The 14,992-nt window shown below is 44.8% G+C and overlaps 2 protein-coding genes across 2 annotated transcripts in view; both read left to right on the forward strand.

The window, feature by feature from the left end:
* CNPY4 (canopy FGF signaling regulator 4) overlaps positions 1 to 6,903 on the forward strand; it is a 7,527-nt gene extending 624 nt beyond the window's left edge. The window contains exons 2-6 of the mRNA XM_006859626.1: positions 5,297 to 5,423; positions 5,520 to 5,616; positions 5,854 to 5,976; positions 6,548 to 6,665; positions 6,761 to 6,903. Coding sequence (XP_006859688.1) covers positions 5,297 to 5,423; positions 5,520 to 5,616; positions 5,854 to 5,976; positions 6,548 to 6,665; positions 6,761 to 6,903 — 608 coding nt within the window. The remainder of the gene's footprint in view (positions 1 to 5,296; positions 5,424 to 5,519; positions 5,617 to 5,853; positions 5,977 to 6,547; positions 6,666 to 6,760) is intronic.
* Positions 6,904 to 8,667: 1,764 nt separating this feature from the next.
* Positions 8,668 to 9,564, forward strand: MBLAC1 (metallo-beta-lactamase domain containing 1). The gene is given in 1 exon segment (XM_006878385.1): positions 8,668 to 9,564. A coding segment is annotated over 1 exon segment (897 nt).
* The last annotated feature ends 5,428 nt before the right edge of the window (positions 9,565 to 14,992 follow it).

Here is a 14,992-nt window from a genome sequence, read left to right on the forward strand (position 1 = left end):
GCTGGTAGTTTCGAACTGCTGACCTTAAGGTTCGCAGCCTGATTCGTAACCACTACGCTACCAGAGAACTTTGGGGGTGATAAAATAAGGTTGGAGTCATGGTAAGTCTTACCGCTCTAGTAATGAGACTTGTTTGCTATTGCCAAATACGTTGACTGTACCCTGAACTTAGTTACTGTCAGTTGGCCCATGAAAACGCTGCCCTTTCCTGTGCCTTCCAACAGTCGGTGCTGTTTAAGCCCTTGTTACAGACACTGTGTCAATCCATCTCATTGGGGTCTTCCTCTCTTTCGCTGACCCTCCACTTTACCAAGTATGCCCTTTTCCAGGGCCCTGATACCATGCCCAAAGAATGTGAGAGGAAGTCTCTCCATCCTGGCTTCCAAGGAGCATTCAGGCAGTACTTCCAAGGCAGATTTGTTTGTTCTGGTATGATCAATATTCTTCCCCAACACTATAATTCAAATGCATCAATGACAGCAAAGGTGTTACAACCAGTATTGACAGGACCCAGTGGGCCCTCTTTAAGGCATAAGGGCAATTCGGTGAACTTGGCAGAATTTGAAAGAGATCAAGGAAGGGTATAGTGCGATTCCCCCAAGACTATGGCACTACAGTTCCCATGAGACATCCAGAGGGAGCCCACTTTGTCTGGAGAACTTGGGCCTGGGCCTACATAATTTGTTGGGATTGTATGTTCCCCTTGCCACTAGCCCTAAATCTGGAGAACTGGCAGGAACAGTAGGTGGGGTTCACACCTTGTAGACTTCCTCTGCCCTACCTAGACAAAGACGCTCTCAAATTACCCAAATTATGGGACCTTTGCACCCCTGAGGCAATTTGGGAGTGAGTGACTCAGCCCTTGGAACTCCTAAGCGAGGAGGTCACTGTACTGAGAGGTTCCCAAGCCCCAATCCTGGGAGGGTTTGTAGGGGGTGTGTTTTTTACATCAAGCAGCATCCTCTATGGCTGCATTCCTGTGGGGGCAACCTGGGAGGGGGCACTTCAGGGTTGGGTAATCATGCGCCCAGGAACCCTAATTTGTGGCCTTCCTGACTTAAGTTTCTTCCCTAGGTTCTTTTTCTCTTTGCCTCATCATCCCATACTGCATCTGTTCCTTACGCTGGTCCTAAGCTGTAAACTCCGTTCACTTCTTTGTTCTCGCTCTTCTCCCCCCACCCCATACCCGTCCCCATCATTCTTTTAAACACAGAGCCAGTTGTGTCTGTCCTCTTGTCTGGTTTTTAACACCCCTGCAGGCTTCCTACTGTGATCAGAACACAGCCAACATGTTTGGCATAGTATCTAAGTATCTTTGCTGTGTGGTCCCAACTTTTCTTGTATTTTCAGCTTCCCACCCCCTAAGGCAAGGAGCTCTGGTAGTGTAGTGGTTACGAATCGGGCTGCTAACCTCAAGGTCGGCAGTTCAAAACTATCAGCTGTTCCACAGGAGAAAGATGAGGCTTTCTACTCCTGTAAAGATTTACAGCCTCGGAAACCCTGTGCAGGGTCACTATGAGTCAGAACCAACTCCACAGTACTTAACACCACCCCCAAGGCAATACTTCAACCACACTGGTCACCCATCAGTCACTGATCTTGTCATATTCTTGCACCTCTCTTTGCCTAGAGACACTCTTCCAGCCCCAGTTTAAATGTCACCTCTGCTGTAAGCCTTCTTTTCCTCCTGTCACCTCCCTCTATATTATGCTCTGTCAGGGTAGGGTGTGTCTGTGTATTCCCTGGTCCTAGCACAGTGCCTGGTACATCTCAGGCACTCTGGTTACTTTGCCCATCACTTCTGTATTGGCTGTTTCCTGTTTTGGGACCCACCATGTGCCAGGTCACGTGCTAGGTGCTAGGCATAATGTTTGCGTTGAATGTAATCCCTGTTGAATGGTCTGCATCCCTAGTGCACTGTCTTTCCCATCGTATTATCATCTGTTGTCTTTCCTTCCACATTGACACTGTCTCATGCCCCATAGTTTGTTTTCTTGCCTTCTCTACTATTCATGTGCATACAGAAGAGCCTCAGGAAATAGCTCTGGAATAATAGCAAGCCCCCACATGTATGTAGTTTGTCATACTATGGTGGCTTATGTGTTGCTGTGGTGGTGGAAACTACAGCCCTGGTGTTTCAAATACCAGCAGGCTCACCCAGAATGGAGAGCTTTCAGACTAAGTAAAGTAGGCAGAGGGGTTGTTGTTGTTGTTAAGTGCCATCGAGTCGGTTCCGACCCATAGCGACCCTGTACAGGGTTTCCGAGGGTGTAAATCTTTACGGGAGTAGAAAGCCTCATCTTTCTCCCGCGGAGCGGCTGGTAGTTTCGCAACTGCTGACCTTACGGTTCGCAGCCCGATTCGTAACCACTACGCTACCAGAGGGGTTAGCCCCTGAAAACCTTATGAGAAGCAGTGAAAGCCTGTCTGATAATAGTGCTAGAAGATGACTTTCTCAGGAAGGCACTCAAAATACAACTGAGGAAGAGCTGTCTCTCAATGTAGAGTAGACCTTAATGAAGTAGATGGTAGATGGAGCTGTGCTTTCAGGAACTAAATTTGCTGATGGTACACAATTCAAAATGAGACAAAACAGCTGACAGTCTAACGGTATTCAGAACATGAAATGTACTAAGTATGAGTCTAGGAAAATGCAAGTCATTAAAAATGAAATGGAATGCAGAAAGATTGAACGCATAAATACCCAAGGCGTTATTGCTGTTACGTTCTGAATCATCACAACCCTATGCACAACAAAATGATACACTGCCCGCCTGGTCCTGCGCCATCCTTACAACTGTTGTTACATTTCAGCCCATTGTTGCTGCTACTATGCCAGTCCTTCTTGTTGGGGGTCTTCCTCTTTTTCACTGACCCTCCCTCCACTTTACCAAGCATGATGTCCTTCTGCATGGACTGTTCCTTCCTAATAACCTGTCCGAAGTATGAGAGATAAAGTCTCACCATCCTGGCTTCTAAGGAGCATTCTAGCTGTCCTTCTTCCAAGTTAGATTTGTTTGTTCTTCTGGCAATCCATGATACTTTTAATAATCTAATCTTAGGCATTAGTGAGTTGAAATGGACTGGTATCAGCCATTCTGAATAAGACAGTCATATGATTTACTATGTTGGGAATGACAAATTAAAGAATGATGCCACAAGCATCATCATAAAGAACATTTCAAGATCTGTTTTGAAATACCATGCTGTCAGTGATAGGATGGTATCTATATGTCTACAAGGAATACCAATTAATACAATTCTTATTCAGAGTTATACAGCTGTCACCAAAGCTAGGAGCAGACTCTGGAATAGACCATCAATTGCTCATATGCAATTCTACGCTAAAGCTGAAGAAAATTAAAACAAGTTCACAGGAGTCAAAATACAGCCCTGAGTATATTTTACGTGAATTTAGAGATGCAGTAGACACCAATGACCAAAGACCAGAAGAGCTGTGGGATGACATCAAGAACATCATGCATGTTGCCTTCCTATCACCCAAGTAAACATGTGTCTACCCTCTAGCCAGTAAATAAGAGGAATGCAAGAGTTAAAGTGAATAGAGGTAAATACTATTAACTGATGGTACATGGAGAGGATTGCAATTATTGTAATGAAACAAAGTCTATGATTTGTTGAATGTAAAACTGCATTCAATTCACAGTAAAAAGTTTTTTAAAATGAGCACGCATAAGGAAAGGAAAAGGTTATTAAAAAGAAGGAAAGAAAGAAAAGATCAAAGTAGATGTCAGAAGCGACTCTGAAACTTGTCCCATAGCTAATGCAAATGAAAGAAATGATAACGTAAAAGAGCTGAACAGAAAAATGTAAAGGGTGGCTCCCGAAGACAGAGTATAGTCTTAGAATGAAATGTGCAAACACCTGGCGTTAGGAAACCAAAAGGGAAGAACATGCTCTCATTTCTCAAGCTGAGAATAAAAAATTAAAGCCTTGGGTTACAATATTGAAGGATTCTATGGGCAAAACTGTATATGCTGCAGGGAGCATTAAAAGAAGATGGAAGGAATACACAGAGTCACTATACCAAAAAAGAATTGATCAATGTTTGACCATTTCAGGAGGTAGCATGTAATAAAGAACTAAGAACTGGTGGTATTGAAGGAAGAAGTCCAAACTTCTTGGCAAAAAAACAAGGTCCAGGAATTGATGGGAATGAATGTACACTGAAATGTGACAACAAAACTGATACAGCCCTGGAAACACTCATAGTCCCTGTCAAGAAATTTGGAAGACAGCTACCTGGCTACTGACTGGAAGAGATCTGTATTTGTGCCCACTCCTAAGAGAGGTGACCCAACAGAATGGAGAAATTATCAAGCAGTAGAGAAGCTGGACTGTATAAAAACACGGCATCAGGGCTGAAGGAACGCTTATTAACATCTGAGATATGCAGATGACACAGCCTTGCTGAAAACGAAGAGGACTTGAAAGAGTTGCTGATGAAGATTAAAATATATATATATATATACAACCTTCAGTATGGATTACCATTCAACATAAAACAGAAATCCTCACAACCTGACCAATAATCAGCATCATGATAAACGGATAAAAGATTGAAGTTGTCAAGGATTTCATTTACTTGAATCTACAATCAATGTTTATGGAAACAGCAGTCAAGAAATTAAGAGCAGAGATGTTATTTGGAGGACTAAGGTGAGCCTGACCCAAGCCATGGTATTTTCAGTCACCTCATATGCATGTGAAAGCTGGACTGTGAATAAGGAAGACCAAAGAATTGATGCTTTTGAATTGTGTTGGAGACGAGAGTATTACGGACTGCCAGAAGAACACACAAATGTCTTGGAAGAAGTATAGCCAGAATGTTCCTTAGAGGCAGGGATGGTGACTTTGTTTCACATAATTTGGACATGTTATCAGGAGGGACCATCCCTGGAAAAGGACAGCAAGTAGAGGGTCAATGAAAAAGAAACCCCCCAATGAGATGGATTGACACAGTGGCTGTGCAGTAGGCTCAAACACAATGATTATTATAAGGACAGACACTATGAATTGGAACGTACTAGACGGCACCTCCCAAGAACAGCAAGCACATATACAGCGCTCACTGTGTGCCAGACATCATTCCAGGGGCTTTACACGTACTGACATATTTCATCCTCACTCTTTAGAGATGAAGACACTGAGACACTCCGCAATTGTCATACAGCTACTAAGTGGCTGAGCCAGAATTCCGGCAGTCATGTTGGAATGTACCCATGTTGGTGTGTGCTTCTTTCACATCCCCTTGGCCGTCTTTACTCCCTAACAGTCTGTAAGTTACTGAGCCTGGAGCTACAGGAGGAGCTCAGCCGCACTGGCCGCTCTCGAGAGGTGCTGGAGCTGGGGCAGGTGCTGGACACAGGCAAGAGGAAGAGACATGTCCCTTACAGCATATCGTGAGTCCTTCTTGGTGCCCCTTCACCTCCCAACCCCTGTACAAGCCTGGAAAGTTCCAGCAACCTCTAGGGAGTCTGTTTCCCCTCCTCCCACAGGGAGACAAGACTGGAAGAGGCCTTGGAAAATTTGTGTGAGCGGATCCTGGATTACAGCGTCCATGCTGAGAACAAGGGCTCCCTGAGATACGCCAAGGTCAGACCCTTCCCTATGGCAGCCATGGTGGGGGATCCCGCCTCTCAGAGTCAATTACTTCTATTCCCTGAGATCCAGAAGAGATGTCTGCTATCACCCCCATCTCCAATGTCCTCTTCTCATTAGGATGCCCTCCTTTCACCTTTATACAAGTTGCCAGTACTTCACAAAGTGGTGGGAGAAAGGAGGAGGAGGTGGGCAGTGGACTGGCTGACTCTCCAATTCCCCATGTCTCAGGGCCAGAGTCAGACCATGGCAACGCTGAAAGGCCTGGTTCAGAAGGGGGTGAAGGTGGACCTGGGAATCCCCCTGGAACTATGGGATGAGCCCAGTGTGGAGGTCACGTTCCTCAAGAAGCAGGTAGGACCAAATACTGCCTTGCCCATGGGGGTGAGAAGGGGACCTGGGAGGAGAACTGGGTCCTAGAATTTGACTTTAGGGAGTGTCCACCTCTGAGCAGGGTGAGAAGGGAGGAGCAGTGGTAAACTGAACATTGCCATCAATTAAAGTGGGCTCAGAAGCAGATCTAGAAGTGAGGAAAGGCTATGCAAGACCCTAAACTCAACAGCTGCTGCCTTATTTTACCCTCGTAACAACTTACTGTGGTTGGTACAATGACATTTTCCATTTTACAGGCAAGGAGCTGAGACTCGGAAAAGCTTCATAAACTACCTGGCACAGAGTCAGTGTTTGTTGTTGTTAAGTGCCGTTGAGTCAGTTCCAACCCTTAGCAGCCCTATATAGGGTTTCCGAGGAGCTAGTAAATGTTTACTGAACGAATGAGTACACATCTAGTAGCCAAGATGAAACTCCAGACTGCCTGTCTCTCCAAGTCAATCAGGTGGGGTAGGGGAGACAGGAGTGGAGAGCAGAGAAAGGGTTTGCAAAGCCCAGCTGAGCAGATACCCTTCTGGCCATTCCTGTTGCCCAGTGTGAAATGATGCTGGAGGAGTTTGAAGACATTGTGGGAGACTGGTACTTCCACCACCAGGAGCAGCCTCTGCAGCATTTTCTCTGTAAAGATCATGTGCTCTCAGCTGCAGAAACTGGTAAGTGTGTTGTGGGTTGGTTTCCTTTCCTGCCAGGCCACAACCTCCTCCATCTCCAGGACCAATATCTAAGCTCTCTTCTCTTACCCAACCAGCTTGTCTAGAGGAAAGTTGGACTGGAAAGGAGAAGATCACAGATGGACAAGAGATAACAGAAGGGGAGGAGGAACACGAAGAGGAAGAAGAAGAGAGAACGAAGACACGAGGCCACCCCAAGCATGACCCAGAGGATCTTTGACTTGTCTGTAAGCGCCCAGAAAGGACAGGGGTTATGGAGAAGAACCTTCTTAAATCTGAGTTCCCCCTGCCCACCCCCAACCCCAGCTTTAAGGGTGTATGTTGTGTATGAGTGACCTGCCCCAGAGCTTGTATCTGTTCTCTCCTGTCTGAACCTTGCATGGCATACTCTGGAGAGACGCCAGGGACAGTAGGTAGAATCCTACTCCAACAGATGAGTCTTCTGATAGCCATCCAGCACCTTAAATGGTAGGAGGGGTGCTGACAGTATCCAAGGCTTTCCCATTTAAATACCCACTCAAAGCAGAGGTCAGCAGTGGGGGTCATGGGCCTTGGGAAAATCACTTTGCCTCAGTTTTCAGACCCTTACAGGAAGATCCCAGGATACGAGTCCTGGTGTGGCACTGTGGGATAATGCACTGGACCCTGGACCACAAGGTCAGTTTGAACTGCAAGATCGGTAGTTCAAATTCACCAGCTGCTCCTTGGAAACCCCATACAGGGTCGCTATGTGTCAGAATTGACTCAATGGCACTTCACAACACTAACCATCTATTGGGATTCCTGTAGGTAAGCACTCTGTTGTGCATAGGGTCACTATGAGTTGGTACCGACTTGATGGCACCTAACAACAACAAGAAGGATAAGCACTGGACTGCAAGGCTGGTTTGAACTACAAGGGTGTCAGATCAAACTCACCAGCTGTTCTTTGGAAACCCTATACAGGGTTGCCATGAGTTGGAACCAATTCGACAGCATTAATAACCACCACCACCAATTTACACTACCTGTGTCTAGCAGGCTCCAAGCCAGTAAACTGAACAAGAATGATACTCTGGATGGGCATACCCAGGATCCACCATATAACTTCATAGGTGCCAAGGTTTCCATATTGCTATTAAACTTTATAAATATCTATATCAGCTGGACCCAAAGTTTCAAATAACTCCCTCTGCATACTTCCTTGTGGCACAGTGAACTAAGCGCTGGGCTGCCAACCACAAGATCTGTTGTTAAGTCCGCCAGCCATTATGTGGGAGAAAGATGAGGGGTCTATTCCTGTAAAGATTTACAGTCTCAAAAACCCTAGTGAATAGTTTTACTCTATCCTATAAAACTGATTCAGGGCGTTTGGTTTGGCACACTGCTGTGCACACATTTTACCTGTCGATATGGCTGGTGGAGCCGAGAGATTTGTGACCGCTGTGCTGTTAAAAGTTAAGGATGCTTTCTAATTACGAAGTTCAAGGAAGTTGACAGGGACTGGAGACGAAGACCTGTATTCAGGCATGAGTCTGCAGTTAAGGACAGCGCAGGTTTGCTAATGCGCAGGTTAAAAAAAAAGTCAATCCAATAGAGGAGCACTCCGGCCACCATACCTGGGTTTACGGAAGCTCGTAGAGGGCAAAAACCCTCCCACTTTTCGGATTATGCTTTCTTCCGGGTCGAGATTTAAGAAAGGCGACTGAGGTTAGCGTGAAAGAGGAGAGGAAAGAGTATTCTTTGGAGGGTGGTGGGTACAGCTCTACAGGCGTAGAAAGGGAGGCGCGGGCTGAAACCGCTTAAGGTCACGCTGGAAGATGGGAAATACCATTTTCAGATGCGAACTGAGGGGTGGTAAAGATGGGACGCGGAAGATGCCACTTTAGGTAGTGGCGGGAGCCGGCAGTTTGTGTGTGTGGGGGCGGGGGGAGCGGGAACGCCGAGAAACTGACAGTCGCGCACAGCCCCACTTTCTGTCTCCCTAACCGGTCCCTGTCCTGCCATGAGTAGCCTGGTGCGGACCGAACTGCTGCACGGGAAGCCCCCCTTGCTGATGCCTGGCGGTCCCTACTCTGTAATAATTCTGCTGCAAGGCTACGCGGAGCCTGAGAGGCTCGGTGATGCTGTGCGCGCTGATGGCTCAGTGACCCTTGTCCTACCCCAAAACTGGGCCCTGGTCTCCAACCACCAAGAGCTCCCTTCCGGGGACGTCGAGGCGAAAACCGCCCTGGAAGAGGCGGCCCGTGGTCCCATGGTCGTGGACACAGGAGGCCCCTGGGCACGGGAAGCGCTCCTGGAGGCCCTGGCGGGGCAGGGCGTGACCCCGAGAGATGTAACTTTGGTGGTGGGGACCCACGGGCACTCGGATCACATCGGGAACCTGGGGCTGTTCCCGGGGGCAGCTCTTCTGGTCTCACACGACTTCTGCCTTCCAGGGGGCCGCTACCTCCCCCACGGGCTGAGCGAGGAGCAGCCCCTGCAACTGGGACCGGGTCTTGAGGTGTGGGCCACGCCGGGCCATGGGGGTCAGAGAGACGTGAGTGTGGTGGTGGCCGGCACAGCCTTAGGCACCATAATGGTGGTGGGCGACGTGTTTGAACGCGATGGAGACGAGGACTCCTGGCAGGCACTGAGTGAGGACCCGGTGGCCCAGGAGCGGAGCCGGAAGAGGGTCTTAGATGCTGCGGATGTGGTGGTGCCTGGTCATGGGGCCCCCTTTCGGGTGATCAGAGAAACCTCATAGCCAGAAATTAAAGGTTCGGGTCAACTTGCACTGACAAGTACTGGGAAGGAGTTGGACTCTTGCCTGGAAAGCCCTCCAGGCCAAGGAACTAGCTTCCAGGAGACTGAGAGCGGCGGACTGGCATCTTGTAACACTTGCAAGAGGTGGTTTCCTTAGTGAAGACGCTGAGATTACCAGTATCACTCTGCCTGTCAATGGAACCAAAGTAAGATCAGGGACTGGTGCAGCTCTGTGCGACCTACCAGGCCCTCACTAGTAAAAATGAGATTCTTGTCAGGGTCTGCCAGAATAAAAAATGAAAAACTGCATTGGAAATTATATTGCCCATTGCAAAGAGGAAACAGTAATGATTACCAGCACCAGGTGTGGCGTCTATGCCAACTCACTAGGAACTGTGTGTTAAAGTTAAACTGTTCTTGATGGGGGTAAGACTTCTGTGGTTCAACAGTGAATAACTGCTATCAGGACTGATTGTGATTGTTGTAAATGTAAAGGCAGAGGCTTTTGTAACAAGGAGGGAAGTGGTTATCTTGCAGTCCAGGAGCGGAGGTCCCTAGGACCATCAAGGGAGAAAAGCGGAGTGCGAGTGCGGGACCCTATCCAGAGAAGCAGAGACACCAGAGACGGGGAGAGACGGAGCCTCCAACTGGGCTGAGGACTCTAGACTCAAGGAGGAAGGGGCTGTGGACAGGCTTGCAGGGTATGCCCTTTGGTCGTTTGAATGGGTATATATTCCTGAGTGCTACAGTGTTACAGTGTACATCGAAAAAAAGAAAAACAGTGAATGAAAGCAAATGCTGTCGAATGAAGATGCATTGAGGGGATTGTAATCATTGCAATGATGTTCTCCCATGTAAACTCAATTCACAATAAAAAATTTAAAAAGAAAAACAAAACTGTCCTCCTTAGGGTTTTCAGTGGCTGATTTTTTCCAAAATAATTGGCCAATCCCTTCTTCCAAGGCGTGTCTGGATGAATTTGACCCTCCAACCTTTCTATTAGCAACTGAGTAGATTTACCATCTGCACCACCCAGGGGCTCCAGGTGATAGCCATGAATGTGTTGTTATTGTTCCAACTCAGCAACCTATGTACAACAGAACAAAACACTGCCCGATCCTACACCATCTTCACATGTTGCTGTTTGGACCCATTGTTGCAGACACTGTATCTGTCAGTGCATACATTGTAATCAGCTGCTGCTGCAGGCAGACGCTTTGGCCCACTGTAGTCTGCTGGGAGAAGATGCAGGACAGCAATGACACTTCAACCATGTCACTTGAATTCATGAATTCAATGAATAGTTGGAATCTGCAGTTTCTCAGATGTTATTCTAGGACATGGGATTTTGAGTGTGTTGCAAACGGTTAAGTGCTCAACTACTGATTTAAAGGTTGGCGGTTCAAACTCACCCATAGGAACCTCCAAATACAGGCCTGGTGATATGCTGCTGAAAGGCCACGGCTCTGAGAGCCTGTGTAAAGGTGAAACAATAATGATCACCGTTTCCCGGGACCAGGTGCCACGAACTGTGCCAACTCAGTGAGCTCCTCTAGAGGGTTTTCAGTGGCTGACTTTTTGAAAATAGATGGCCAATCCCTTCTTCCAAGGCATATCTGGAGTTGATTTGAACCTCTAACCTTTTTCTGTTAGCAGATGAGTATGTTTATCATTTGCTCCATTCCATTAAAAACTACATCCTTTCCCATGTGAACAGAAAAACTGGGTGGTGCCTGGCTACAATTACTGAACATATTGATAAAAATTCTATAGAAGAATCCTGATCAAAAGGGGAAAAATGTAGAACAATTTCAAATTTTTATGGAATCATTACTGATTACTTCTTAAATCAGTTTTGTTAGCTTATATTTTCTGGGAATTCATGTAAAATCTACATATATTAGCATTTCACCTTTTTATCTTGGAGAATTTTTTTTAAATTGTGTTTTTGGTGAAAGTTTCTGCAGAATTCTAATTTCATCCTTTCTCATCATTCATTATTTAGCCTAAAACATCTTTCTCAATTGAAAAAGTAGATTTGCTGGTACTATAATTATAGGTCAACAGTCATTTCTCTTAGCATTTTCATGGTATTATTTCATTGTCTTCTGACTTTCACCCTGAATGTCATTCTTTGTTTTAAAGGTATTTTCTCTTCCTGTAACACATGGGGTCACAGATAGCGCGTCAACTCGAGGGCAGTGGGTTGGTTGGTTGTTTTGTTGTTTCTTTATCATTCTGTTCATGAATTTTATATGAGTTAACCTTTATAGAAGTCTGCTCACACTTCTATTATTTCCAGATTTTAATTTTATTATACGGCCTTTCTAACATTTTTCAATTATTTATTTTGATAATATCTATTTGACCAAAATTTTGATTGTATTCATTCTTAGTTATTGTTAAGTGTCATCGAGTCAGTTCTGACTCATGGCAACCCTGTATAGGGTTTCTGAGGAGTGGCTGGTGAGTTTGAACTGCTGACCTTGTAGTTCAGACGACCTTGCAATCTACTGTTTATCCTGACTTTTGTATTGTTTAACTTAAAAATATAAATTAAGCTTTATATAAAATAACTAAAATTTGTTTTAAAGTTTTAAATTTCTACTTCATAATTGATTGCTGTTGTTGTTAAGTTGTGTTGTATCATATCCAACTCATAGTGACCCTGTCTATGATTTCTAAGGAGTGACTGTTGGGTTGTGGCTAGTAGTACAGTGCTTATCCTATAATGCCATACCAGGCCTCCTCATAATGGTTTACCTGAAGTTTTTCTGTTATACCTCTAGGTATGAATTTCTAATATCCTGTTTGAGGTTTATTTTTAGGCTCTTTTAAACTGGATTAATGACTCAGCCATTATTTGTGCAAAATTTGTCTTTGCCGTATTCATCCTTTCATTTCCTCTGGGTCTCTGGTTAAATGTATGTTATAGTTTCTTACTCTGCCCTTTTTAGTTTATTCTTTCCTGATGTTTTCATCTTCTTATCTCTATAGATTGACCATGGATATATTGTATATGTGTATGTTAGTTGTCTGGAACAGAGGTAGTATTAAAAAAATAATTGAGTTGATTTAGATATCAGATATTGGAATTGCAAGTCCGAGTCAAAACTGCTAACAAAAACAAAAAATAAAAGACAATGAAAAGAAACTAACACAGTAGCAGGTGTCTGGAAAGCCACAAAGAATGTAAAAGACTGATAAAGGGGCTACGTCATAAGATCTGTCAATATCAAACCCTGCGATTCATATAAATGTAGCACAAACAAGGTTATTAATTTGGCATTGAGTTTGCTATTAATTTGGTATTGATTTGAGAGGCCACCAAACTGGCATGTCATTAAAAAAAAAAAAAAATTACCAATCAATAGGGAGCTTCTCCAAAGAAAACTGAACCTAGGACAATTAAAAAGTATTGCTATTAGGGTTCCAGTTCTTACATACACGTGTTTATGTTACACAACATGTGTAAACATGCCTTCGATCAGTGGGTGTCTCAGTGGAGGAGCCCTAGTAGCATAGTGGGTTATGTTTTGGGCTACTAACCACAAGGTCCGCAGTTCAAATCCACCAGGTGCTTTTTGGAAGAAACACGAGGCTTTCTAATCCTCAGGAGAAAGATGATGTTTTCTGATCCCGTAAAGACTTACAACCTTGAAAACATTCTACAGGGTTGTTATGAGTCGAAAACCTTGTATAGCCTATATATAGTCTTGTTAGCATGCCTTCAGGAAAAAAAGGTATTTTTTGTGCCATGGAAAAATGATTTTGAGGTCAGGGCTAATTAATTTTTAACAAAGCTCAAGCGGACATCTTCCCAAATCTTTGAAACTTTGCAAAAAGTTTATGGGAATGCCCCACAAAACACATTTTTAGATGGATCAAGCATTTTAAAGAAGGTTGGGAAGACCTCAAAAACAAGACAAAAGTGGGAAAACCATCAACCTCAAACAAAGAAACTAACATTCAGAAACAGGTGAAAGAAGACTGTAGAATTATGGAGGATGGAATAGCTACTGAAGTTTGGATCTCACATGTCTTGGCATTTTCCATTCTAAATGAGCATCTTGGTCTCAGCAAGTTCTCAGTTCAATGGATGCCAAAAGTGCTGTATGCGGATCAGCTAGCACAAAAAGTGCTGTACGCAGATCAGCTAGCAGAAAGAGCTACTCTTCAGTCTTCCTTTCAGTCTTTGAAGCAAGATCGAAGCTGATGAACTAATCATAACTGTGGAACAAATGGTAGCCAGGGACAAGTCTCAGGTTCACTAGTGTGATCCAGAAACCAGGGTCCAATCAAAATAGTGACTTCCAAGGGCATCTGCTGGGCCAGTTAAATTCAAGGAAGAGAGGCCAGTTCAGAAAGTTTTAGTGATTTTTTTTTTTTTTTTTGGGGTGGTGGGGGGTTGGGGACTCCAAAGGATTAATCTTCATAAATTTGTCAGAAGGACACAGGATGATCAAGGGGGCTTATTATGAAGAGATTTTAAGATATTTGAAAACTGCATTGGTGAGGAAAAGACCAGGAAAGTTGCACCAAAGAATTTTTTCCTGTCATGGCAATGCACCTGCTCATTCTTCAAAGGTAGTAAGTGATGTCCTGCGAGAATGACCCTGGGAAACCTTACCCCACCCACCCCCATAATAACTTGTGCACAACAGAACGCAACGCTGCCGGGTCCGGCGCCATCCTCAAGATTTTTATGGTTGAGCCCACTGCTGCTGCCACTGTACCACTCCATCTTGTTCGGGGTCGTCCTTCTCCAGGGACTGAGCCCTCCTGAAGTAGAAGAGATGAAGTCTCGCCAACCACCGTAGGCGCTTGACATTGCCCTTTCAGGTTTCTTTTTGTTCCTCCAACTCAAAGAACATCTCAATGGAACACAATTAGAGTCCCTCAAAGCTGTCATTTTGACATGGTTTATGTATATCAGAGTCCAGGAATCTTCAGGGAAGTATTGGAGAGATGGAAACACCACCTTCTAAAATAAATAAACCTAGATGAAGAATGTGTCAAGAAACAATTTACATTTTGATATTTGTGCTTAATAAAAGTTTCTGAGTCTGCACTGATTTGGCAGCATTTAACAACAACAACAACAACAACAACAATTTTTGTAGCAATACTTTTGGAATCAAATCCTCTTATTTGCGTCTGCCAAAATCTGGGCTACTAAGTCCTGTTGTTGTTGTTAAGTGCCGTGGAGTCGGTTCCAACTCATAGCAACCCTGTACAGGGTTTCCAAGGCTTTAAACCTTTTCAGGAGCAGAAAGCCTCATCTTTCTCCCATGGAGTGGCTGGTGGGCTCAAACTGCCACTTTGTGGTTTGCAGTCCTGTGCTTTTCCTATGGAGCCACCATGCTCCCACTAACAGCCTAGCCCCATGTTAAATTAGCACAGCTTGAGGTAGTTGCGACCTTCTAGTACTGTGAATTCGGCACCTGAGGGCTGGCTTGGGAAGTGTTTTTTTGTTTGTTTGTTTATTTCCCACTTGGTTCAAGCTCACTTATTACATGGGGTCGCTGTGGGTAGCAACTGACTGGATAGCACTTAACAACAACAACAACAATAACTCAGTACCT

Source organism: Chrysochloris asiatica, unplaced genomic scaffold (assembly GCF_000296735.1).
Source record: "Chrysochloris asiatica unplaced genomic scaffold, ChrAsi1.0 scaffold00034, whole genome shotgun sequence".
In the NCBI taxonomy this organism is placed as follows: domain Eukaryota; kingdom Metazoa; phylum Chordata; class Mammalia; order Afrosoricida; family Chrysochloridae; genus Chrysochloris; species Chrysochloris asiatica.